General features: G+C 39.5%; 1 protein-coding gene across 1 annotated transcript; it reads right to left on the bottom strand.

Moving 5' to 3' along the window:
• Positions 1 to 14,766: 14,766 nt before the first annotated feature.
• Positions 14,767 to 27,343, bottom strand: LOC138608511 (CMP-N-acetylneuraminate-beta-galactosamide-alpha-2,3-sialyltransferase 1-like). The gene is made up of 7 exons (XM_069681113.1): positions 27,256 to 27,343; positions 23,923 to 24,217; positions 22,335 to 22,531; positions 21,976 to 22,143; positions 20,144 to 20,180; positions 19,891 to 20,010; positions 14,767 to 16,978 (listed from the first exon to the last, which is right to left on the bottom strand). The coding sequence occupies exons 2-7, from the start codon at positions 24,175 to 24,177 to the stop codon at positions 16,811 to 16,813; spliced, it is 945 nt and encodes a 314-aa protein (XP_069537214.1). The 5' UTR covers positions 24,178 to 24,217; positions 27,256 to 27,343; the 3' UTR covers positions 14,767 to 16,810.
• Between the last annotated feature and the right edge of the window lie 482 nt (positions 27,344 to 27,825).

Here is a 27,825-nt window from a genome sequence, read left to right as displayed (position 1 = left end):
CGCCAGGGAGCTGAAAGTTTGATACTGAGCGCACAGCTGATATGGGGACGTGGATTGTTTACACTGCGTATTAGAACTGCATATGTATGCCGATGTCAGCGATGCGGAGCGGACCCTCTTTTGCCATTAGAAGTAAACTGGTTCCGCTGTTGTTTATGTGGTTGCCAAGACTTCACGGGTTCACTGTTTCAGTGGTCTTCCTCATTGAGGAGAGGATGGACGATCGTTGATTTGCAGCGGAAATCTCCAAAGAGTCGTTCAAATACAACTTCTGAAGCAGCGGCTGCAACAATTCATTAAATGTATGTGGCATAAACACTGCTGCTTCTCCAAGTCCGCCGCATTTAGAAAATAAAAGAATGACACGTTGTCATCTTAGATGGTGGATGTGCACCCGGGGACAGCACACACAGGCATGATGGGGAAAAAAGGCGATTGTTAGGTAGGTAACTGCAACAGGTATGTGCAGAGATGTTCAAGGTATGTTGACACGAGTTAGCGCAGACTCAGAGAGAGGGATTGATCGCCAGCCCAGAATTGTTATTGCACCTGTGAGGGCGGGGCAACTGCTGTTGATTATTTCACGACTGGTTCCAGAAAATTTATGACGACATAAATATCTTCACTGACCACGCCCAATTTAACCCCAGCGTCAGGGAAGTTAACAAAGTAAGAATGGCAATAACTCCAGTTTGGATTAAAAGTAATTTCTAAAACTTTTAACATGCTTACAAGTATAAGACTTTAAATTGCATAGTGAGAAGGATTTTGTGAATTTGGGTTTCCAGGGGCTTTAACTGATGGACACTCCCACATAATGTGTAAAAATGTCCCGATTTGGTTCAAGTCACATAGGGTACAGTTTGGAGAAGTAGCAACATTCATCACAAAGCGCCGTTTTGGTCTCAAAAGGGTTTGATATATGAAGTTCAGGTTTGTTAGTTTATGATTTGGATTTTGTGAAGAACAAGAGGCATTTCTCCAAACCCCGGCCCAATCTATAGACAATTCAGAGCAGTCTTTGTTCCATTGTGTTGTGGTCGCTAATGGAGTCTGTGTACGTTCTATCAAGTGTTATAAATTAAAGAGACATGTCCTTTAAATAATCCTGAAAGTTTGTTAATTAACTCAATTTTTTGATGAGTAATAGGTTGAATGTCGCTGAGAATATTTGCAGCTTGTATAGCAGCGTACCTGTAAATACAGAAAGAAGGAGTTGGTTGACAATATGTTTCCCTCAAATCCTGAAAGCTTCTTAAACCAGTATTATTTATAATGTCTCCTAAGCTATGTATACCTGAATTATACCACTGTGGTGAGACAAAGTATTGCCCTCCAGACTTCAATAAGTTATTATAAAATATTGGTGTTAGCATGCCACTTAGATTTCCAATTATATATAGTTTCCTTTTTCTGCAGATTTTGAATTGCATGAGCTATTATTTGACCGTATTTCAGTCTACATTTTCTAACAGAAAGATCTGTAAACAAAATTGAGCCATGGGGTTGAAATATTGCTATTGATCCAATTTATTAAAGGACGAAGGGTAAGAGCCAGGAAATACAATTTAAAATTGGGTACCGATAGCCCCCCTAACTCCTTTCTTTGCAGATTGGCCAATTTGATTATTGGGCGTTTGCCCCTCCATATAAACCTAGTGATAATGCTATGTATTTTTTCCCAATATTTTGGAGGGGTTGCTAGACGTAACATATAACTACAGAAATGTATTCTAGGAAGTACGTTCATTTTAATTATTGAAATTCTGCCTGATAGAAAAATAGGTAAGTTATGCCATCTTTCCAAATCAAGTTTGATCATGTTAAGAGTTTTACAATAGTTCTTAGAGATAGTTTTTTCTAAAGATAAAAAATACATTTATTCCTAAATATTTAAACTGTGAAACTAGTATTAGTTAGATATTAAAATTTACACAGTCGTTTACTTACAAGATTCAAAGGTAATAGAGAGGACTTAGTCCAGTTTATTTTAAAACTGGAGACATAGCTAAACTGTTCAAAAACACTAAGGATATGTGGAAGAGAATGCTTTATATCAGAGAAAAACAGAAGGATATCATCAGCAAATAAGGATATCAGTATTTGTTTAAAAGTTAACATACTTTATATTATTTTTTATTCTATTTTGTCATTTTCTTTTTTATATTAAGAAACACCTGTTGATTTGTTAATATTCTTGAATGTGTTCTATTTAAAAGTAATTTATTGCTTCATATTTCTTAATTAAAAGATGTATTGATAATAAAGTATGCCTTGCCATTCATTTTCACTCAGGGATATTAAAATGACTGGGGGGCAGTGAGTCCGTCGGCAGTGGTGGTTTGGGTTTGGGGGGGCCCCAGTGCAAGATGTCGCTTAGGGCCCCAAAATGTTCAGAACTGCCCTGGCAGTATTCATCACACAAGGCATGAACAAGCTTCAGCTTGAAGGCCTTGAGGGAAAAGGGCTTCATATTGTGGGGCAACAGCCTCTGTAGGTCCACCCAGACAATTTCGTGTAGAATTGCACCAGGATGTGCCTGGTCCAGGGCTGACCTGGTCATTTGACCCCACCAGGAAGAGAGCTAGACCGCTAGCTCTGCTCTAAAAGTGGACACTGCTTACACACCTCTGACTCAGGGGACTCCAGCTAGCTTAAGGTAGCTACAGTTAGCACAGGTCTAACTCATGGAGAAGAGAAAACTGCGTTGTGTTTGAAAACTATGTTTTACACTCTGTGGCCATCTGGAAAAATCCCAGGTCATTTACCTGTGCAATGAATCAAATGTCAAACTCCAAATCAGAAGCTTTTTAGTCCCAAACTCCCTCTAAGTTTTAACAAGGCACTGATTTTTATCCAGCAAGTACAAGGAGCCGGCGGGTAGTTCAGGGTGCCTGAGACAGTGGAGCATTACCAGTAATTATACACAATACTTTAGTTTGAGATTTTATCAACATACATAATTCTGCCAAAACTGAAATAGTTGGTTAAAGTCTTGTTGTAGTTTTTATTGAATGCTTTATTCGCACATTTAGCCCCAAGCTTATAGAGACCACTGTCAGACAGTTATCAGAATATGCATCCTGCAAACATTCTTTCACGTGACGAACACAAACAGGCCTTAATCTATTTACACACACAGGATTTGGTCGTTTCCTTGTGAATATTTTTTTTTTATATATATAAACTGCTGAATAAATCAAAAGATATGAACAAAGGATGGCTCTAAAGATTACTCTAATCTAAATTTTGCCCAAGAACAAATTAAATAGACATATCTAGGGGGCTGAGTGTCTGAACATGGACAGATTTCAGTTACTGGCACAACAAAATAGACCAGATGAAGAAGACCCTTTTGCATATAAGCCACGACATGATTTGGAAGTCTTTTTATGACTTAATAAATACTGCTCAGTACTTTCTGGATAAATACAAAGACTAGGTTTTGTAACTCAGCCTTAATATCTTATATCTCAACCCAGAGTAATTACAAACTAGATTTGCCAGTAGTTTCTTGATATGAATATCTAATGCCAGAGTTTGATTGTGAAACATCATCTCTGGCTCCAACAGCAGTCAGAAAGATTTTTTTCTTCTGAAATGATGTTCATCTAATTTCTAAAGCTTGTGGTTTTGTATCACCCTTAAAAAACACTGAGAAATTCAACTTACTGAAGAGTTTTTTTTACTTAATACATTTTTTATAATACAAAACTTTGTTCAAAGGCAGGCTTTACCATTAAACTTGATTACACAATTGTTAATGTGTTTCACAGAACTGTTGACAAATATATTGAAAATGTCTCTATTCACCATGTTCACACAGCGGCCATTTTCCTCTCACATCACGCTCAGGTAGGGAGGCTCAATTGCTGTCATAAAGTTGTTCTGCTGTGTTTCAGTCAGCAAATTGTGTTAACAGAGAATCTGACAAATCATATTATTACACTTCTTCCTGATTGATTAACAACTTAAAAAAATTTAAGGCCGGTATAAATCAGGAGAGACATCAGGCCATATTTCAAATAAAAACTGCTCATTTGATAACTCATTAGCTAACCTTAGACATCAGCTAATGTTAGCATCAAGCACTTTAAACTCTTCAACTCAGACCTTGAGCATGATGTGACAGTAAATGTCCGTCGTGTAAATATGGTCAGTTAAGAAAAATATAAGGGTATGTGTTACCCTAACAGGAACATAAACCTGTCTTTCACTTGCTTTTATGAATGAATGTAATGAAATTATATTCAATATTTTCTCCAGAGAGAACCAACTGTTTGGAAGAATATCTCAGCATCTTAGGAAATATCAATCTTTATTCATTTTGCTTGCAAACAACAGACAAGTAATTTTATAAGAACAAAAAAAGAAATTTGAGAAAGCAAATCAAAGACCAGTGGTTCTTCAACTTTTCCTTGTGTGCCCCCATGCAGCATTACATTCTGACAGTTTGACAACCTCTATGAAAGACGTCATGAAAGAAAAGCACACGCATAGACTTTTATCAAAGACACTGAATGGATTAACTGATTATATAAAGAGCTTTATTCCAGTTGTCCTGTGTGATCTGAGTCTATAGACGTATGGCCTGCATGCTCCTGGTGACAGAGTCCCAGTGGGAGGGGACCCAGCCCAGGAACCAGCTGGTGAAGTTTTCACAAATAGAATAAAGGTTTCACAAATCTAAAATCGTGTTTTAATGAATCTTTAGGGTCTCCTTGTTAATCTAGTCCGGATTTGACAAGTCTAAGTATCGTGGTTTTTAATCTGGACCTGGTCTCATGTGGTCTGCCCTGCTGGAAAGACCAGTATGGAAATCATGCTAAATCTAAAACTCAGTGATTGGTGAGAGCACCTAAACAATTCACAACTGTTAAAAATAGATGATCATAAACATTTGACTGTAGCTTTCTCTTCTTTTTATCATATTTATCCATTGGGGAATTTTATTCTTGAGAGTAGTATTTAAATTAAACACAAGATGCTTGTGCCCTAATAAGGATAAGTGCTCAGCGAAGAAAACCCTCCCCTTGTGCCCTCATCCCAATACTTATACTGTAGCTAACCTACATGACCCATGGTGGTCACAGCAACCCAAGCTGCATTGCCAACTTCAGCTATAAAATAAACTCTCCTCTGACTCGCAGACCATAACACTATGTCAGGCCTCAAGTGGGCACACAATGGGCATGATGGGTCCCCCTCTTCCCAACATTTCAGGTTCTGGGGTGATGGCAGCACGTCGTAAGTAGCCCCTATCAGGAGGCGTAGCCCATCTGTCATGACCCGGCTCAGAAGTCACAACAATGAAGGGAGACCACACCATGCCAAACGTTTAAACAAATCTTTATTAATTCAAATCAAACCAAATTAGACCAAATTCAGTATCCAACATAAAAGATGGAGCTTTATTTAACAGATTAAATCAAATTGGGCCAAATTAGACATTTACAATGTGAGGTGTGGAAATCAGTAGTCAGTAGTGTATGATGTGCGTGAGTAGAGAATGTGTATGTGGACAAGTGTTGTATAATGCAAACAAAGCAAAAGGTAAACTCAAACCAACATCACCAAACGCATGCGCCTGTGGAGAGGGCCAGAAAAGAGAAGGCTTCCTGCTGGAGCTTAAGTAACCTCAGCACACTGGGCCCAGGTGAGCTGAGTTACTCTGATGAGTGATCTGCAAAGACACACCTCCAGGATCACACTAGAAAGCACATGATGACACAGGGGCATCACACTGTCCTGCCGTGTCTCCCCACCGACCACCCACTTTGAAGCTCTAATCATTACTTCCATCGCCATTGTGAATGCTTGCAGGGCAGTAATACACCCTGCCATAATCTCTGCCAATCTGTTGTGAAACCTCTCGTACTTACGCACATTCTAATATCTTGGAAGTATGCTTTCACCAAGTTTACAATTACTACTGGCACTGTAAAGAAGTCAACAGCACTCCTAATAACGCTGTGTGGTACAGAAAGCATTTGCCAGATCTGAAAATACCACATGTAAATCTCTTTTCTCTATCTTAGCTGCCTGAATCTGGTGCCATATCATGCTAGTGTGTTCTAAGCCTGGGATTCCTCTTTCTGGACTGTGGTATCTATTAAAGGTGTTCGCTTTCAGCATCCTGAAATGTTGATTGCATTGATTGCTCTTAAGGAGTACGCCACAGAGAAACATAACGGGATGCAGAAGTTGTCTCAACAGCTCGAAGCATCTTCCAGGAGATGCAGAGATGGCCTTCTCTGGTTAGTACCATTGCATGGTACAATGTGTTCCAAATGAATAAAGTGAGCAAGATCCTGCAGAGCCCCAAAGTTTCAGTCGAGACAGTGAGAAAAGAAATCACAGCAGTGACAGAATTCCTTCAGGAATTTCGAGACCATGGATTTAACTCTGCTAAAACAGATGCCAGGGAGATAGCAGAGAGGATTGAGGGGGAGATGAGCTGGCCAGATGTGCGAAAAGCAAAAAGACAGGTTGAGTATGAGGGAAGAGAGCAAAATCAGCAAACTGCAGAAGAGCTCTTTGAAACAGGCTTTTTCTTGCATCTTGTAGCTATAGCTCTTGTCACATTAAGGGACAGATTTTTCACACATGGTGACCTTCTATGAGTTGTATGGATTTCTCTACTCCACTGACATAGTGAGAAGCACAGTGCATGGAGGGAGGCTGGATGAATGCTGCCACAGACAGGAGCAAACAATGGGTGATGTTGATGCAGGGGACCTGAAGCTGGAGATAAAGGGTGCAGTTAGTTCCTTCCCCACACATACCTCATCACCATCTGAGATGCTTGATCATATATAGAAGGAGAATATAATCGATATCTATCCAAATTTGGGTATAGCTCTCCGACTTGTACTCACTCTCCCTGCGACAGTAGCGTCAGGTGAGAGAAGTTTCTCATCACTCAAACTAATTAATTTGTACCTCAGGTCAACTATGGCACAAGACAAGCTGTCTGCACTTTCATTTCTCTCCATCGAACATGAAGTCATGAAATCACTGGATATGGAATCAGTAGCAAGATTTGCTGAGGCCAAAGCTTGCAAGGTCAGACTTTAATATGACTGTGATCTAAACTACGCCCCCCAGTCACACACAATATAGACTCATGGCATTTGACAAGAGAAAGCAAGACAAATACAAGCAATGTAAATAAAATGAGAATAAAAACATTCAAGAGAGAGAAAGAGAAAACAGGGACAAAGAAGAAGAGCAGGAGAAAACAGGGACAAAGGAGGAGAGACAGGGACAGAGAGAAATGGTTATCCTTTTTAACAGTATATTTCATTATTATTTTTTGTTTCCCCTTCATCAAAATAATATAGCAGGATAATGCCACACTGCTAAACATGGTTCAGGAATGGTTTACGGAACCTTGAACCTATTGACCGGGCATCATGTTGATTGACATCATGTTGTGGCCAAAATCAACACGGTTTGTCATAATACCAGAGTTCATGTTAGAGTTATTTGTCAAGCTAGACTGACAACACTGACAAACACACTCACACTTACAGCTGGCTGGCTAACCTTAGCCCTGGCAGATAATGCAACAATATTGGCTCATGGAAAACAATCGGTAGCTATAAACATTTGCTTTATTCTGCTACATAATTTACTGTTGGCCAAAATCAACACCATTTGTCATGTTATGAGAACATGACAAATGTTATTATTAGGGAGGGCAGGGCGGCTGGAGAGAGCTGGGATGAAGCACTTGTGCTGTGAGAGAAAAGACGCTGCACGCGGGTTTTGTTTCTATGACAACAATATGTTGTGGGTCTGTTTTGATCACCAAAAGCAATCGAAGGTCTCTCCATGATTTGCATGCCCTGCAGATGTTGACTCTAGTTTTCCCCCTGACGTTGGTCACATTCCTGTTTGGCCTATTTGTTTGCATTATCCGTCATTTCACAGCTTGCGTCGTCTCGTGTTGCACACTGTTGACTGCAGTGGTGTAGAATGAGCTCTTGGCAGAGGTACTCGCGAGCGTACAGATCCTCTTGTTTCGCGGAAAAAAACGTACCAAGTGCTTTACATACAAATCAGCCAACAGGCTGTTAGGGGCAATGAAGGAAGTTTGAAAAGATGTTAATTGTTCAATTCCTCTACTATCCCTTCACACATTGGCAATAAATAAATGATATTTGATTGAATACATGTAAAATCTTCATATAGCCCCTTTAAAAACAAATTAATGTTATATTTCCACCCTTATATCTTATCATACTTTGCTTGTGTATAGACATCGTAAAGTAGGCATCAGAATGTTCTAAAAAGTGGATAAATGAAAACAACACATTTAAGGTCCAAATAACTCAAAGCATCATTTTAACATCTTCATTATGACAGCAAAGTGACATATTTCTGCCTTGAAACAAGCTTTCAGTGTCCTGGCAGGGTGCATTGTGAACCGTCTGGACATGTTCCAATAGCATAGTCATCTGTTTGATACAGTTGTCATATGCTGCGTGGCTTCCCTCAACTTTGGACATTAGAGGAAAAGGGAGTAGAAAAGGAGCCAGAATGTAAACAGGGCGTGGATATTGTGCCTTATTGAAACTATAAACACGATCAATGGTGTGCTAGAGCCCTATCCATATGTAAAACAGATAAATATGTGGTGGGCAGGGAAGAGAAAACAGGGACAAAGGAGGAGAGGAGGAGAAAACAGGTACAAAGGAGGAGAGACAGGGACAGAGAGAAATGGTAATCCTTTTTAATACTATATTTCATTATTATTTTTCTAACTCCATAATTGACCTCCTGTCTTGTGTTTTATCTTCTCACTTGAGTAAAACAAGATTGAAGACAGAGGCATATCATCAACCATTATCTATCTATCTATCTATCTATCTATCTATCTATCTATCTATCTATCTATCTATCCATCCATCCATCCATCCATCCATCCATTTATCCGTCCATCCATCCGTCCACCCACCCAACCAAGGGTGCTGGGGGCACATTGTTAGAAAATCAAGGTGTCCATGCTGACCCCCATCCACCACCGAAAGGTGCCATTCATGTAGACGTTACTTTGACATGTACCACCAACCTAAACATTGTTGCAGACCAAGTACACCCCTTCATGGAAATAATATAGCAGGATAATGCCACACTGCAAAAAAAAAGGTTCAGGATTGGTTTGACGAACCTTGAACCTATTGAGAGAACTGTTTGGCCTGATGGGCTTCAAACTTTTTTTTGTTTTTAGTCTTGTGTATACTTTGTGTTGGTGTTGTTGTGGGTGCTGGACATTTGTTTGCATTATCCGTCTCCATTTCACAGCTTGCATCGTCTCGTGTTGCACACTGTTGACTGCAGTGGTGTAAAATGAGCTCTGTGCAAGGTTAGTTAAAGGTGTTGACTTGGCCTCCAAATTCCCCAAATCTCAAGCCAATCGAGCATCTATGGGATGTGCTGGACAAATAAGTCAGATCCATGAAGGCCCCACCTCGCAACTTACAGGACTTAACGGATCTGCTGCTAACGTCTTGGTGCCAGATACCTCAGCACACCTTCAGAGGTCTAGTGGAGTCCATGCCTTGATGGGTCAGGGCTGTTTTGGTGGCGAAAGGGAGACCTACACAATAGGAGGTCCATTATATCATAATGTTATGGCTGATCGATGTATATATTCAAACTAAGTACTTCTAGAGCTTTCCTGGTATAAGTGTAACTGGAGGTGGAGGAAGTGTTTAAATAAATCAGTTTCCCTTCCTGATACGTATTCTAATACCTATTCATGTTTAAAATCAAGTTAATAAATGTATAACCAATGTATATGGAATGGGAGATGAGCTCCTTAAACGCTGTCTATTTGCTAAAGACAAAGTAGGGTTTCTTGTCCTATATAAACCCTGTCAGGGTTTAATTCTGCATTAATGACTGTACACTCATTGTACATTATCCCTTACATAAAGACCTACCTGCTGTTTATCATCCTTTACATACCGACCTGCTGGCTGTACATCATCCTGCTTTGTACATGCCTATTCACCAAAGAAATCACTAAGTGACGCTAAATATTATTTGGAAATGATTTTATTTGTCACAAATGAATGGCAATGGTCCACATGATCCTGAGTTTCCTGGTCACTTTCCAATAGATTTACTGGATGACTTCACAGAGAGCCTTATGGTTCATCTCATAAGCCCCCAAAAATACAGGAAAATACACATACATCATTCAAGCAAACAGAAACAAACAAGAGTCCTAACCTACTAGTTAAACACTTTTTATCTGCAACAACCTTGTTACCTACTTAACATAAAATTGGCTTGAAAATGTTCTAGCAACAATTAACATTTAAATGTAACTGAGACAGCGTGCTGGAGTATTTCTGCACCTTCAGATTCAGTGCTCCTTCACGTGTCATGAAAAAAACTGCACATTTTTCTGTTGTTCCAAGTCACATGTTAGTATGACAGGTGTATAAAGCCCATCCCTGTGTTACCAAACCGGTCACAAATTAGTCAAAGGCATTTTTGTTAGAGGGATTAAGCAACAAAACAAGCTTAAAAACATATTAATCTTGTTTCTACCCTTATATCTTATCATACCGTCTAGTGTGTGGAACTTTAAGGTCCAAATAACTCAAAGCATCATTTTAACATCTTCATTATGCCAGCAAAGTGACATATTTCTGCCTTGAAACGAGCTTTCAGTGTCCTGGCAGTGCATTGTGTACCGTCATGTTCCAATAGCATAGTCATCTGTTTGACACACCCAAATGGCTTGCTGCCATTAGTATCAGCCACACCTGTGTATCACTGGTCTTTTTGTGTTTCCTTGTGAAATATATGCTACAGGTACAGTTGTCATATGCTGCGTGGCTTCCCTCAACTTTGGACATTAGAGGGAAAGGCAGTAGAAAAGGAGCCAGAATGTAAACAGGGCATGGATATTGTCCCTTATTGAAACTATGAACACGATCAATGGTGTGCTAGAGCCCTATCCATATGTAAAACAGATAAATATGTGGTGGGCAGGGAAGAGAAAACAGGGACAAAGGAGGAGAGGAGGAGAAAACAGGTACAAAGGAGGAGAGACAGGGACAGAGAGAAATGGTAATCCTTTTTAATACTATATTTCATTATTATTTTTCTAACTCCATAATTGACCTCCTGTCTTGTGTTTTATCTTCTTACTTGAGTAAAACAAGATTGAAGACAGAGGCATATCATCAACCATTATCTATCTATCTATCTATCTATCTATCTATCTATCTATCCATCCATCCATCCATCCATCTATCCGTCCATCCATCAGTCCACCCACCCAACCAAGGGTGCTGGGGGCACATTGTTAGAAAATCAAGGTGTCCATGCTGACCCCCATCCACCACCGAAAGGTGCCATTCATGTAGACGTTACTTTGACATGTACCACCAACCTAAACATTGTTGCAGACCAAGTACACCCCTTCATGGAAATAATATAGCAGGATAATGCCACACTGCAAAAAAAAAAGGTTCAGGATTGGTTTGACGAACCTTGAACCTATTGAGAGAACTGTTTGGCCTGATGGGCTTCAAACTTTTTTTTGTTTTTATTCTTGTGTATACTTTGTGTTGGTGTTGTTGTGGGTGCTGGACATTTGTTTGCATTATCCGTCTCCATTTCACAGCTTGCATCGTCTCGTGTTGCACACTGTTGACTGCAGTGGTGTAAAATGAGCTCTGGGCAAGGTTCGTTAAAGGTGTTGACTTGGCCTCCAAATTCCCCAAATCTCAAGCCAATCGAGCATCTATGGGATGTGCTGGACAAATAAGTCAGATCCATGAAGGCCCCACCTCGCAACTTACAGGACTTAACGGATCTGCTGCTAACGTCTTGGTGCCAGATACCTCAGCACACCTTCAGAGGTCTAGTGGAGTCCATGCCTTGATGGGTCAGGGCTGTTTTGGTGGCGAAAGGGAGACCTACACAATAGGAGGTCCATTATATCATAATGTTATGGCTGATCGATGTATATATTCAAACTAAGTACTTCTAGAGCTTTCCTGGTATAAGTGTAACTGGAGGTGGAGGAAGTGTTTAAATAAATCAGTTTCCCTTCCTGATACGTATTCTAATACCTATTCATGTTTAAAATCAAGTTAATAAATGTATAACCAATGTATATGGAATGGGAGATGAGCTCCTTAAACGCTGTCTATTTGCTAAAGACAAAGTAGGGTTTCTTGTCCTATATAAACCCTGTCAGGGTTTAATTCTGCATTAATGACTGTACACTCATTGTACATTATCCCTTACATAAAGACCTACCTGCTGTTTATCATCCTTTACATACCGACCTGCTGGCTGTACATCATCCTGCTTTTTACATGCCTATTCACCAAAGAAATCACTAAGTGACGCTAAATATTATTTGGAAATGATTTTATTTGTCACAAATGAATGGCAATGGTCCACATGATCCTGAGTTTCCTGGTCACTTTCCAATAGATTTACTGGATGACTTCACAGAGAGCCTTATGGTTCATCTCATAAGCCCCCAAAAATACAGGAAAATACACATACATCATTCAAGCAAACAGAAACAAACAAGAGTCCTAACCTACTAGTTAAACACTTTTTATCTGCAACAACCTTGTTACCTACTTAACATAAAATTGGCTTGAAAATGTTCTAGCAACAATTAACATTTAAATGTAACTGAGACAGCGTGCTGGAGTATTTCTGCACCTTCAGATTCAGTGCTCCTTCACGTGTCATGAAAAAAACTGCACATTTTTCTGTTGTTCCAAGTCACATGTTAGTATGACAGGTGTATAAAGCCCATCCCTGTGTTACCAAACCGGTCACAAATTAGTCAAAGGCATTTTTGTTAGAGGGATTAAGCAACAAAACACGCTTAAAAACATATTAATCTTGTTTCTACCCTTATATCTTATCATACCGTCTAGTGTGTGGAACTTTAAGGTCCAAATAACTCAAAGCATCATTTTAACATCTTCATTATGCCAGCAAAGTGACATATTTCTACCTTGAAACGAGCTTTCAGTGTCCTGGCAGAGTGCATTGTGTACCGTCATGTTCCAATAGCATAGTCATCTGTTTGACACACCCAAATGGCTTGCTGCCATTAGTATCAGCCACACCTGTGTATCACTGGTCTTTTTGTGTTTCTTTGTGAACTATATGCTACAGGTACAGTTGTCATATGCTGCGTGGCTTCCCTCAACTTTGGACATTAGAGGGAAAGGCAGTAGAAAAGGAGCCAGAATGTAAACAGGGCATGCATATTGTCCCTTATTGAAACTATGAACACGATCAATGGTGTGCTAGAGCCCTATCCATATGTAAAACAGATAAATATGTGGTGGGCAGGGAAGAGAAAACAGGGACAAAGGAGGAGAGGAGGAGAAAACAGGTACAAAGGAGGAGAGACAGGGACAGAGAGAAATGGTAATCCTTTTTAATACTATATTTCATTATTATTTTTCTAACTCCATAATTGACCTCCTGTCTTGTGTTTTATCTTCTCACTTGAGTAAAACAAGATTGAAGACAGAGGCATATCATCAACCATTATCTATCTATCTATCTATCTATCTATCTATCTATCTATCTATCTATCTATCTATCTATCTATCTATCCATCCATCCATCCATCTATCCGTCCATCCATCAGTCCACCCACCCAACCAAGGGTGCTGGGGGCACATTGTTAGAAAATCAAGGTGTCCATGCTGACCCCCATCCACCACCGAAAGGTGCCATTCATGTAGACGTTACTTTGACATGTACCACCAACCTAAACATTGTTGCAGACCAAGTACACCCCTTCATGGAAATAATATAGCAGGATAATGCCACACTGCAAAAAAAAAGGTTCAGGATTGGTTTGACGAACCTTGAACCTATTGAGAGAACTGTTTGGCCTGATGGGCTTCAAACTTTTTTTTGTTTTTATTCTTGTGTATACTTTGTGTTGGTGTTGTTGTGGGTGCTGGACATTTGTTTGCATTATCCGTCTCCATTTCACAGCTTGCATCGTCTCGTGTTGCACACTGTTGACTGCAGTGGTGTAAAATGAGCTCTGTGCAAGGTTAGTTAAAGGTGTTGACTTGGCCTCCAAATTCCCCAAATCTCAAGCCAATCGAGCATCTATGGGATGTGCTGGACAAATAAGTCAGATCCATGAAGGCCCCACCTCGCAACTTACAGGACTTAACGGATCTGCTGCTAACGTCTTGGTGCCAGATACCTCAGCACACCTTCAGAGGTCTAGTGGAGTCCATGCCTTGATGGGTCAGGGCTGTTTTGGTGGCGAAAGGGAGACCTACACAATAGGAGGTCCATTATATCATAATGTTATGGCTAATCGATGTATATATTCAAACTAAGTACTTCTAGAGCTTTCCTTCTATAAGTGTAACGGGAGGTGGAGGAAGTGTTTAAATAAATCAGTTTCCCTTCCTGATACGTATTCTAATACCTATTCATGTTTAAAATCAAGTTAATAAATGTATAACCAATGTATATGGAATGGGAGATGAGCTCATTAAACGCTGTCTATTTGCTAAAGACAAAGTAGGGTTTCTTGTCCTATATAAACCCTGTCAGGGTTTAATTCTGCATTAATGACTGTACACTCATTGTACATTATCCCTTACATAAAGACCTACCTGCTGTTTATCATCCTTTACATACCGACCTGCTGGCTGTACATCATCCTGCTTTTTACATGCCTATTCACCAAAGAAATCACTAAGTGACGCTAAATATTATTTGGAAATGATTTTATTTGTCACAAATGAATGGCAATGGTCCACATGATCCTGAGTTTCCTGGTCACTTTCCAATAGATTTACTGGATGACTTCACAGAGAGCCTTATGGTTCATCTCATAAGCCCCCAAAAATACAGGAAAATACACATACATCATTCAAGCAAACAGAAACAAACAAGAGTCCTAACCTACTAGTTAAACACTTTTTATCTGCAACAACCTTGTTACCTACTTAACATAAAATTGGCTTGAAAATGTTCTAGCAACAATTAACATTTAAATGTAACTGAGACAGCGTGCTGGAGTATTTCTGCACCTTCAGATTCAGTGCTCCTTCACGTGTCATGAAAAAAACTGCACATTTTTCTGTTGTTCCAAGTCACATGTTAGTATGACAGGTGTATAAAGCCCATCCCTGTGTTACCAAACCGGTCACAAATTAGTCAAAGGCATTTTTGTTAGAGGGATTAAGCAACAAAACAAGCTTAAAAACATATTAATCTTGTTTCTACCCTTATATCTTATCATACCGTCTAGTGTGTGGAACTTTAAGGTCCAAATAACTCAAAGCATCATTTTAACATCTTCATTATGCCAGCAAAGTGACATATTTCTGCCTTGAAACGAGCTTTCAGTGTCCTGGCAGAATGCATTGTGCATGTTCCAATAGCATAGTCATCTGTTTGACACACCCAAATGGCTTGCTGCCATTAGTATCAGCCACACCTGTGTATCACTGGTCTTTTTGTGTTTCCTTGTGAAATATATGCTACAGGTACAGTTGTCATGCTGCGTGGCTTCCCTCAACTTTGGACATTAGAGGGAAAGGGAGTAGAAAAGGAGCCAGAATGTAAACAGGGCATGGATATTGTCCCTTATTGAAACTATGAACACGATCAATGGTGTGCTAGAGCCCTATCCATATCTTATCATACTGGCTAGTGTGTGGAACTTTAAGGTCCAAATAACTCAAAGCATCACTTTAACATCTTCATTATGCCAGCAAAGTGACTCCAAAAGAGCTTTCAGTGTCCTGGCAGAGTGCATTGTGAAACGTTAACTACATGACACCCTATAAGACCTGTGTGCAGTATAAACATGGACTCACAGATGATGAGTTAAAGCTCAGCTTAGCTTTATCATAATTAAACCTTTAAGACTCGGATAATGGGGACTCAACTTGGACTCGGACTCAGATAATGAGGACTCGACTCGGATTCTTCTCTGGTGACTTGGCCTTGAACACTGGGGACTCGAGACTCGACTCAGACTCGAGGTTTGGTGACTCGGCTACAAATATGATAACTTTACCTGTAGCATATAGTTAACAAAGAAACACAAAAAGACTAGTAATACACAGGTGTGGCTGATACTAATGGCAGCAAACCATTTGGGAGTGTCTAACTGATGACTATGCTATTGGAACATGTCATGTAGTTAAAATATGGAGCCAAATGATCAATAAATTAATATAAATCATGTTGAGCAGTTTTCAGGTGATTTCTTTATTGTGTTGTATTGATGTATGAATGTCCTCTTCAACTATTTACTTAAAAAGATTAGAGAAGCTGTTTACAGCAGTTATAATTGTTTCCATGTGTGCAGCAATGTCACTGCAGCAAATATCGTGGGACATTTAAGCAGCAAAACTTAAACTGATTTAATCTGAAGTAAATTGACAGGACAGAGGAAACTCCAGAGAGAACTGCAAACTTTTAGCATCTTAAATAACAATCTGAAGACAGCTCTGATGGAGCTCAGGATTTATAAGGAGGACCGCAGTTACACCAACTATTTCACTCCAAACTATTCATTCATTGAATTATAATTATAAAAACAATAAGTTCGATAAGACTTGACTCTACACAACCAAAAATAAAGTTCAAAGAACTCCCCTAAACATGAACACACTCATTATGCTAAATAAATACCACTGCAAAATGCACATTCACATCTTCAGCGCTCTTCTAAAATTCAGTATTGATGCTGCTTGTGTAAATCAGGTAGACACATACAGAAAGACACCAGACGGAAAGAGAGAAACAAAATTCACTCTCCTTTAAAAAGAAGGATTTTCCCAGAGTGTACTAGTTGTTCAATAACTTCAGATTCATAACTTCCAGGATGAGGTCCAGTTCTGAAGTTTTTGTTTTGAAACACTTCATAGTAATGGTTCCAGGCTCCATCTCTGTCTGCTCCGAACCCAAACACACTGACCTGGTAACACCAAAAAATATGCTGTTAATAATAATTGATTTTGTTGTTGTATTTTTATAATGTGCATATCTACAGATAAACTTTTTAAGTCTTTAAAGAAAATCTAGTATGCCCATGAAAAAAAGCAGTATTCACAAACATTTGTCAGAGAAAAGTAGCTGTTTCATATGTCTGTAAAGGTAAATACTCAGGAACATTTACTGCCAACGAGTGATGGGGGAGGGAGGAGGCGGGGGGTATACTTCAGCGAACAATACGTCACCTTATTTAAAGAAAGTTATATCGCAATTCCAATATAACTGTGCTTCATTCTTCTCCACCATATGTTAATGTTTGTTCACAAAACTATTTTAATCTTCTCTTCAGTTATTTCTCCCCACACACCTTCAGCTGCTGTACCTGCACTCAGCAGCTCTCTCTGTATCTCTCTCCCATCTGTCTGCTCTGTTTACATTCATCATGAGCTGCACGTTTCACAAAGTTGCCCCAAAAAATATGACTGTTTTGTATTTTTGCGTGTGCGTGTGTGTTTTCTCATGAGCATGTGGGAGATGCTGCTGCAGGTATGGGAGAGATAGAACGCGAGGGGTGAGTGTCCAGCAAGTTAATCGAAAGTGGATGACGATCTTTTTGACAGATATAAAAAGACACATGACAGAGTAAATCACCGAATATACTTTCCCCCCTCGGCATCCGACAGGAAAAATCTCCCGCTGTGAGGGACGTGTGAATGGGCAACTCTGGGTAATGTCAGGGTCAGACGGTCCTGAAATTGTCAGGAGAATGTCAGGAGTACATGTGTGAAAGAGGCTTTAGAGTCTCTCATAGAACTTCTGTTTTACATTCTACATTACAGAGATGTGTTGTGTTAATCAGTTAACTGAAGTGTTACGGCTGTTAGGTGATTTTTTTTTAACCTTTGGACAGAGCCAGCAGAGCTGTTTCCCTTTTCCAGTCCTCATGCTAATTTAAACTACCCAGCTTCTGTCTCCAGCTACATATTAAACATCATATTGATGTTCTTTTCTAGCAATCGTCAAGAAAAACGTAAAAGCAGATCTCCCAAATTATGAAGTATTGCTTTACACATTGTGCGGGCACATGTATGAAATGAACACAAATGTAATGGTTTGATAAAAAAAAAGCTTTTGACTGTAGCAGGAGAAGGTCTGCTTGTTTATTTTGTTCGGGACGTTTTCACCCACGCAGACCATTGGCCAATCACTGTGTGTGAGCACATTATAAAGGCTGGTAGTTGTCGTCTGGCTCTCCCTCTGATGTTGAATGCACGGCCCTGCTTCCTGTCCGCCTGACTTCCGCTGTTGCTGCAGGTACGAGATCGCTGCTTTACTGCTCATGATCTAGTTTATCGTAGCTATCCTGTGTAACATAGTGGTTTATGATTTTGTAGGTTTTTATGTCCCAACCTCTCCTCTTGAGAAGCGTAGTTGTGCAGATTGTTGCTGGTAGGTCCTATTTTCTCACGCTGTTATATTATTGTATGGTACACAGCAGCTAAGATGTTTTCATTTAGTTAGCATACTGCACGGATCTGCTTCATCTCTGTCTGCTTCTCTTCCTCTGACTTAACTGCTGCCTGATCGGTATGTAGCCCCCTTCGATGCTATTTATATTAATTTATAGTTAATATGCATAGTTTTAATTCCTCTGTATTTCAGAGACTGATTAGCGACCATACTGGGGAACTGCTGTATTGCTCATGCTGCAAGGATGCTGCTGCTTTGCCTGACTTTCATCCTGCGTTGCTTTGCTGCTTACCCTACCTTATGGATAGTTGGGTTCTGTTTAATGTAGTAGTGTTCTTAACCTGTTTTTTTTTTAACCGTGGGCCAATTCGGCGTGAATGCAAGCTCCTTTCTGTGAGTGGGGTTTGCCTTAATTCCTTGTTTGTTTGTTTAATATTGTTTGGTTTGGTTCGGTTGTTGTTCCTGTTATTTTGAACCAACGTGTCCCTCGCTACACGTGAAGTCTGGGTCATGTAGTTTATTTACTTTTTTCTCCTTTGTAAACATCTGTTGATTACTTTCTAAGGGTAACCTTGTGTGTTATTCAGTGAGTTTACTTTGTTTTGTTTCTTTTGTTTAATTTACAAACAAAACAAGGTGTCTATTGATATTGTGTTACTTTTGATATATTTCCTGTTTTGCTTTACCTGTGGTTTATTTCTAGTTACAGATAACATTTTGCTATTTTGCTATTTTTGTTTGTGTGAAGCCCCATTAATTGTATTCCTTTTTTTCTTGTTTCCTGCAGATACTGAGAGCCTGAGGTATTGGGATTGGTGTCTTCTGGTGGTGGTATCTCCCTGCTGTGTGCTGTGTTCACTACGGGTTTTGGTCCTTCACGTGTGAGTGAGTAGAGGTGTGTGTGCACGTTTGACTCGGGTGACCCTTTATTTATTTTATTTTGAGAGCCCATTTAGTTGTTGACCCTTTTCTCTCACCTATAGGCCTCGGCTCTGCTGCTTCCCTTGAGTGATTGAATTGTGTGTGTGTGAACTGGCCTCCCTTTTAATATAGTGCTCCTTTATTTAATAATAAAGCTTTGATATTTTTGATGGAATCACGTCTCCTGCCTCTGAGTAAGCGAACCTGATAGTCCTTTTGAGTGTCAGTAGTGATATTGGCTGTTATTTCCTTGGGTGAAATTCCCAAGGTGGCGTTGCCTGCTCCTTCTTGAGTTATCGTTGTTATAAGTTTCCATTCTACTTAAACCTACACTGCCACCATCTCGCCACATAAAGATATTTTTTGCCTATTTTTGAATTCTACATTTTTATTTTTCTCTCGATCTCTTTTTTTCTTGTATTTGCTGAAGCATTAAGATTTCTTATTGCCACAAACTGTAAGTGGAATAGCATAATTAATAATTGTAGTGTGATGTGAACCTACCTCATCACAAATTTGCAGGCTGAGAATCAAAGTCATAAAGCCGGTAGACGGGTACCTGCCCTTCTTTTGCAGCCACATTTCATGAACATATTTCATGAAAGCTGGATTTAGGATCATCACCTGTTATAAATCAGACTTGGCCTTAAACCGACACTTAAAAAATAGCTGTTTTTCTGCAGTTGTTTTTCTTACATGTTTTTACTAGATGAAAATTTATATGCAAGTTTGATGCAAACTCATTCTAAATACTCACCAAATCCTTGTTCGCTCTACTCTTTGAATTCACGTTCCTGTTGGAGGTAACATTGGTTGTTAAATTCAGCAGGAAATGACCTGGTTCAATATTTCCTGTCTTTACAAAGTATTGCTTAGAAAAAATAAAAATGCAACATTGTAAAAAAGAAATCTACACGTTGTTCTAAATTTATAAATGCAACCATCAGGTTATTCACGTATATCTATCATGACATCTTTTAGCTTTCTTACATTTCTATACACCTCAAATGCCTCCTCTCACAGTCTATCAGAAAAAAGGCTGACCTTATGAGAGAGGAAAGCCTGTACATTGTTTGGTGGTCTCTGATTGTGTCACAAGTTGAATCAGTGTGTTCTCAAATTACTGTCTAGCTATACTATTTGTAACTAAGGTTCCCTTCAAATACTGAATGGTTTCCTTAATATTACCATCATTAGATTTTGGAATTTCTTATATCTGTCCCTTTCGCAATGGCAACAGTGAGTCATAATAATTGTACAAAATAACCATTAAGAATATAAACGAGCTTCTTGGATTGTATGATATTGTGTTTGATTGTGGATATAGACACATGGAGATACTGATATATGAAAATTACCTAGTTGAAAATACAATGGCTCACCTCCCCATCCCTTAAACATAACATCAGTTAATGGATCAAATTACGATGCACAATCAATGTGAAAAGGCGCTCAAAGTGATGAACCAACAAAAAATAATCACACAACTCTGCAATTCCTCTCAGTTTTAAGGAGCACTTTATCATTTTGCTTCTGGTGTACTCTTTTCTCTCTGTTTAAAAGTTCAATGTAATCCTTGTCTTAGTTTTGATCTGATAAACATTAGATTCAACAAATTAAATTCCCCATATTGCTATTTTTCAAGCTACTGAAGCCGTCACATTTCACAGAACTTGAGTGTGTGCAATCTGTAGGAACGCAGCTGACAAAGAATATGTCGAATGGAGTATGGCATGTTTCTATTTCAAACACAGCCATAATACAAGCTCTTACAATATATAGTATATAGAAAAATGATTGACAAATCATAATAACATGAGGTTACATTATTAATCTTACATTTTAATTTTTAACAATTAAATATTGTTCACAATCGGCAACCTGCCGAGCAGAGAAATAAAGCCAGTGCAGAAGTGCCACAACTGTCTGTCTGCTCGTTGTCACCTCAGCTTTTTCCAGTCACTGAACTTAACCCCACAGCCTGTTTATGTTGTTGGTGACTTCTGGGGACTTTATTTCAGTATTATTTCACACATTATAAATCATAGTCAGCCATTGCATAGGAGTCATGACTGTTGCTGTTTTCCTTGCAAAGGGACAGTGGGGGGCCATTATGAAGAGAAGCCCTTTTAGGTTAAGTTAGCCAGTACATGTCGTTCACCCAACACTCTCTCAATGGAGATACAAGCGAGTGAGCAACGAGTCCACAAGCTCTCTTAACTACTTTATTCTGATAAATACACTTAAGTCAGTAACTTCAGTCAGTAACCATAACAGATAGAACCACGATGGAAAAGCTTATTCTTCAGCTAATGAAGGAGCCAAAGATGTAGACTGTAACTTGGATAGCTTGGCAATTACTATCCCTTCTCTCCTCTCTAGCACTACCCTCTCGTCCAAATATGGTCACTTCTGGCTCCAGCAAACCAACATGGCAGCGGCCATAATGCTGAGGCTTTATATAGTCATTTAAGAAACCAATGGGGGAAGTTACATTGGTCAATTATGTTTGCTGTACAGCAAGCTGTAATATAGTCAAAGAAGAAGAATACAGCAAAATGGCAACAACAACTTTTGTTTGATACGTACGCTGGTTCGAAAGCATTGAGGAGCCATTCCAAATCCCTTATCTTGAATGGAAACAGCACAAGATGAGTGGTGTTGTCCAGATAAATAGCACTCTCTGGATACATTACATGATGAGTTGTTTTGGTCCCAACATCTTTCTCATAGCCTTTGGTAGGGCCTCGGTTCATTCTAAATGAAACAGGGGAATACAGATTAAATATCATGCAGCCAAAAGAAAACTAAATGGTGATTGAATTCGGCAGATACATTTTTAGTCTATGAAACTAGAATGTTGTGAAACTATCAGAAAGACTTGAAGAACTTTAAAGGTGGCAGTAATTTTGTATTGAGTGTATGAACTTTATTGTCTGATGATTTACCTTATTACAATATCATGAAAGTCTATTAGAGGTCCGTAATGTGATCCCTTCAAATTACCAGAATTCCCCACCACTGCACAAGTCCTGCAGCGGTCAGGGCTGGATTCTACAACATCTGGAATGGGTGGGAACACATGAAACAGCTTGTCCACTGTCATCTGGAAGAAACTGAAGTCGCGTCTTTCCCACTGTAGTTTCTGACACACATAACAAGACAAATTATATGAATTGTATTTTCATTTAATCCCACCCACTATCTACGTGTAGTACTACCTCATTTCTACAACAAAAACAAGTTGCAGCTTTAATTCACAATTTCATATGCCTCCAGGGTTAGTGTCACAAAGCTATTTTAACTAAGGGTAAGTAAGGTCAAGCAGAAATAAGTGGTGAACGCCATATTTAATGACGTAAACATAAAAAGTATACATTTCTTGTAACCTTAAAGAAGGTTATTTAGTCAGAGGTTGTGTTTCATCAGTTGCCAACACCTTCTCAGTCCCAACTCGTCACTTATGGCTGCTTGGTCTTTGGCCCTAACAGCCAGTTCACACTGCATGCTTTATCACCGTCAGACTGCCGGCGTGAGTCACGCCTTTTACTCGCTGCTCACTCACTGAAAATCTAGAGAATAAGAGGCTCACCTATTTTTAACGCAAGCCACTCGTGATTCTCAGCCAAAATACACTGTGAAAATGAAATGTGGTAATGATCTTTGACAGCAATATGAACATCTCTTCCTGTAGAAAATGTCAAAGGCATGGAAAGTAAAGCACGTCAACACTTCCGGTATGCTTTTTCAAAGTAAAAGCCCAATCTGGCATTCTGACTTTGCTCGTCTGTACACAATGCTTTTATTTTGATGCGTTTCCAGGGCTGGTTTTGTTTTTGTTTTTTAAACAAACTTTATTTGTAACATTTCCATGAAGTTGTTTGTGAGAAGTCACTCACAAGGCTCCTTTTTGCGGTTACTGCTTAATTTTCCTTGAAATAAAAAGGTAGTCATCAGCCTCACGTAGGTCATAAATACAATATGTTTGTAAAAAATAAATAAATAACATCAGGTTACGGACGTTATTCCTTCTGGTGGGATATCTCTCTCTCTCCCTAGCTCTCTCTCTCTCTCTTTCTCGGTTCATACGGTTGTTTTCACCATATGTTAATAAGGTCATCATGTAAATAAGAATGTTTTCTGTTTAGAAGCAGCCATTAGACTTTCTAAATACAGCAGTCAGAAGTTAGCTAAGTTAGCTAGCTCAAATAGATACTTATGTAAATAAACCTCCACCATAAGCAGACTATGGCACTTATTATACTACGTCACCAGACTCTGACACCACATCAGAACAATAAGCTGGTGGACATGCTAATGATGCTATAGGGGTACAGCTGCATTTTTTAAATGTTTGGCCACTGACCCAGCTGCACTATTTGACGAGTTTGGAGTGAGACCGAGGCTGCAGTTTGCAACCTATTTTGGTTTCCAGTGCAAAAGGTGCTGATGTAACCATAGTTATAGTTGCCAGTTTTGCTGTGAACAAAAAAGAGAATACTGGTGCTATGTCTTTAAGGATAAGTTGACATTTACCTTCCACCAGTTGAAAGCATCCTTTGACATATTATAGTTTCTTGACAAAAAGGGCTTAAGAGATGCTTTTTCAACCTTCCTAAAACCTGGATCATCATCGTTTAAGCATTTGTGACATGCACAAAGGCTTGACTGCTGAGATCTGAGGGAATGCAAAGTGAACTTCCACGAGTATGTTGACATCACACCAATAGCAGGGATACACAGGAGGTAAAAAAGACATCTGAGTTTGCTTTGTTTCAATATGGAGAGCATCTTGGCAGCTTGAAGCTCTTCAGTGAAGAACAGAGGCAATCTGTGGATACAATATGTAATAAAACACATTAGTCAGTTTATTATCACAGAAACCCTGTCATGAATAAGCCTACAGCAAAACAAAAACAAACAAAAAAACAACCAACCTAGAGTACTACAGTAACACTGGAACAAAAACATTAAGCTGGTGATCTATATTCTGTCGGACTCTGTAGTTTCTCTGGACCCCTGCCTACTCTGACCAGTGATGTAATTAGGGCCCGAGCACCGAAGGCGGTGCGAGGACCTCTTGGAATGCAAGGAATTATTATTTTTCTTTACGCTTTTTCTTATACCAAATTAATTGCACATTCGACGGCTTTAACATGCCCCAAAACTCATCAAATTTGGAATGTGCATCACAAGTATGAGAAATGTATGTGTCATACTGCTTTCGTGAATGTGGGTGGAAAAATGGCTCGCTAGCGCCCCCTAAAGTTCAGCCCCTCACACAGGTTTGACCTACACGTACAAAATTTGGTACACATATGTATCATGGCAGGACCTACTAAAAAGTCTGTTATGGATATACCCTAAACCCAACAGGAAGTCAGCCATTTTGTATTTTGTTTTTCATTTTTGCCATATTTCGCCATATTCACAGGGTCCATACTTTAACGAACTCCTCCTACAGACTTCCTCCCATCCCTTTCAAACTCAGTCAGTGTATTGAAAAGACATTGGAGATTAAAAGTAATCAAAAGCTTGACTTTTTGAGAATGGGCGTGGCCTTGGCGGGGGGTCAAAGTCTGATGTATTTTTGGCAAAATGCTAAAAACTGAAAATCATTGCAACTCTCATATACAGTGTTCTATCTTCTTCATATTTCACGTGTATGACAAGAGTCCCAGCCTGAACAAAATTACAGGACAATATTTCCCATCAGGCCTAGCGCCTGCTAATGGAAACAGGAAGTGACATGTTTTACTCTACAAGCTCCTCCTCCAAGGTGGTAAAACATATTAACCTAAAATTCATGTCAGGAAACTCTTAACACCTTGATTAAGGTCTGTGAGAAACCTCGCCATAACATTTAGGCATTGATAACTCGCCTGTACTTCCTCATATGAGCACCAAATTTCACATGCTTGATAAGAGTCCCGCCCTGAACAGATCTACACACTTTGTTTTGCCAATGCTGTAGCGCCACCCACTGGTGAGAGCCTGTATCAACTCTCATATACATTGTCCAATCTCCACCAAATTTCACAGGTTTGATGAGGGTACTGCCCTGAACACATCTACATAGTCATAGCGCCACCTACTGGTAAGAGCCAGTCCTACCTCTCACATACAATGTTATATCAGCTTCAAATTTCACATGCATGATTATAGTCTCGGCCTGAACAGGTCTACATAGGAATTTGGGTGATGCTGATCGCACCACCTACTGGTGCACAGCCCCTGGCTGCAGCACATGCTATGGCTCATTCACACTCTGCTGCTGCAGCACGCCCCAAGGCTGGCTCGCACCCCACGGCCGCGACACGGCCCTACGTGGCCATGGGTGCGAGAGCCCGATCATCGCCGCTTGCGGCTTTAATTTTAATTGTTCTGCAGATGATACTCGGTTAAACTTATCAATGAAGCCAGATTAAACAAATCAGTTATCTAAACTAGAAGCATGCCTTAAGGACATAAAGACCTGGATGACTAGAAATGTTCTAGAAAGTTATTGTGCTCGGCCCCAAACACCTCAGAGATTCTTTCTCTAATGATATAGTTGCCCTAGATCAACTTGGCGTCCAGCATTACAGTTTGGAATCTGGGAGTTCTATTTGACCTTGTCCTTCATCTCCCACATAAAACAAAATTTTTCACCTTCACATAATAGCAAAAATCAGACACATCCTGTCTGAAAACAATGCAGAAAAACCAGTCCATGCATTTGTTACTTCTAGGTTGGATTCTAATTCGTTACTATCAGGCTGCTCTAATAAGTCTCTAAAGACTCTTCAGCTGGTCCAGAATGTGTAGCACGTGTACTGACAAGAATTAGGAAAAGAGATCACATCTCTCCTGTATCAGCCTCTCTGCACTGGCTTCCTGTAAGATCTAGAATAGAATTTAAAATCCTTCTTCTTACTTACAAAGCTCTTAATGGTCAGGCACCATCATATCTTAAAGAGCTCATAGTGCCATATTACCCCTCTAGAACCTTGCGCTCTCAGAATGCAGGCCTGCTTGTGGTACCTAAAGTCTCTAAGAGTATGTGAGGTAGAGCCTCCAATTATCAGGCCCCCCTCCTCTGGTATCATCTACCAGTCAGGGTCTGGGAGGCAGACACCCTCTCTACTTTTAAGAGTAGACTTAAAACTTTCCTCTTTGATAAAGCTTATATAAGCTGGCTCTGGCTTGGACATCAAACTTTACAACTCCTTCCTCTGACTGTCTGACACTCAGACATTTATTTTTAACTGTGCACTGAATACTAAACAATGTGTTCTTTTCCAGTCAGGGATGTTATCTACATAGCTGCATGAATACCTCTTTTAGTTTTCTTAAAGAACACTGTGTTGCTGTTCGCTTTCAAGACTGAGTCTCAGATGTCATATTATGCTCATACAAATGATTTTACAAAATATTAATAGGAAATGAGAGACTTCTGTTTGGTTAAACGGAACATTAACAGTCTACAAGTTTAATGTTGTGTAAAGTACAGTGTGAGACAACAGGGAGGATATTCAGAGGTGTTTTAAGCTTTAAAGACAAAATATTTAGCTTACTCATCTAAGCAAGCCTCCAAATATTATGATGTTATTAATATTATACGAATAATACAAAGTAATAGCATTTCCCACTTTAATTGTGTCTTTGTCATGTAACTGCTAACAGTAGATGAATGTAATGTCAAAAGTGTCACTCCAGACAAAAAGCATAGAATTAACAAAGTAATTTACATTAACTGGTTTGTTTCTCCATTTTAAATTTGAGCATTCAACACATTAAAACACTACATTGTGTAACTATATGCCAGGTTAGAAATAACAATTAGTGAGTAAGTAAGAAATATATATTTATAAAGATTTTTTTGCTTACCTGAGAAGAGATTAAACAAAAAACAGACGTGTGAGGCCGGACTTTAATGACTGCTGATGATCCTGTCAACAACTGCCTACCAACTAGAATCAACTGGTAGAACTGCCTCTGTGGGAGGCTTGGCAGCATGCCATTTCGCATGCCATGCGCAACAGGTATTATGAGCATTTCATGGAGACGTCTGCGAGGTACTGGACTTCTCTCTGTGTTAAGCATACTGGTTGTCCTTCTTTAACCCTTGGATGCATGACCTACCAATACCTACACTCTTCCATGAGTGGGGTCAAAAATGACCCCAATTAGAATCAATGCGTTTTTGCAATAAACTTAAGAAACGTACACACACAAACATCCTTTCTCTTCTCACTGTGTGCAGCTGTCACAAACTACTTGCTTCTGGCTGTGACCATTGCACACAGGGGTACTGCATTTCCAACAGCAATTGGTAGCTTCGCGCGCGCGCACACACACACACACACACACACACACACACACACACATCATTGAATAATCAATAATCATATAATAGGCTACCTAACGGGTTAGCTTTTGTTACAAGGAAGTTAAATA

The sequence above is a fragment of the Semicossyphus pulcher genome, unplaced genomic scaffold (assembly GCF_022749685.1).
Source record: "Semicossyphus pulcher isolate SPU_LCO1_2020_fin unplaced genomic scaffold, fSemPul1.0.p SCAF_5, whole genome shotgun sequence".
NCBI lineage: Eukaryota > Metazoa > Chordata > Actinopteri > Labriformes > Labridae > Semicossyphus > Semicossyphus pulcher.
Note: the sequence above shows the minus strand (reverse complement) of the source record. Positions and strands in the feature narration are given on the sequence as shown.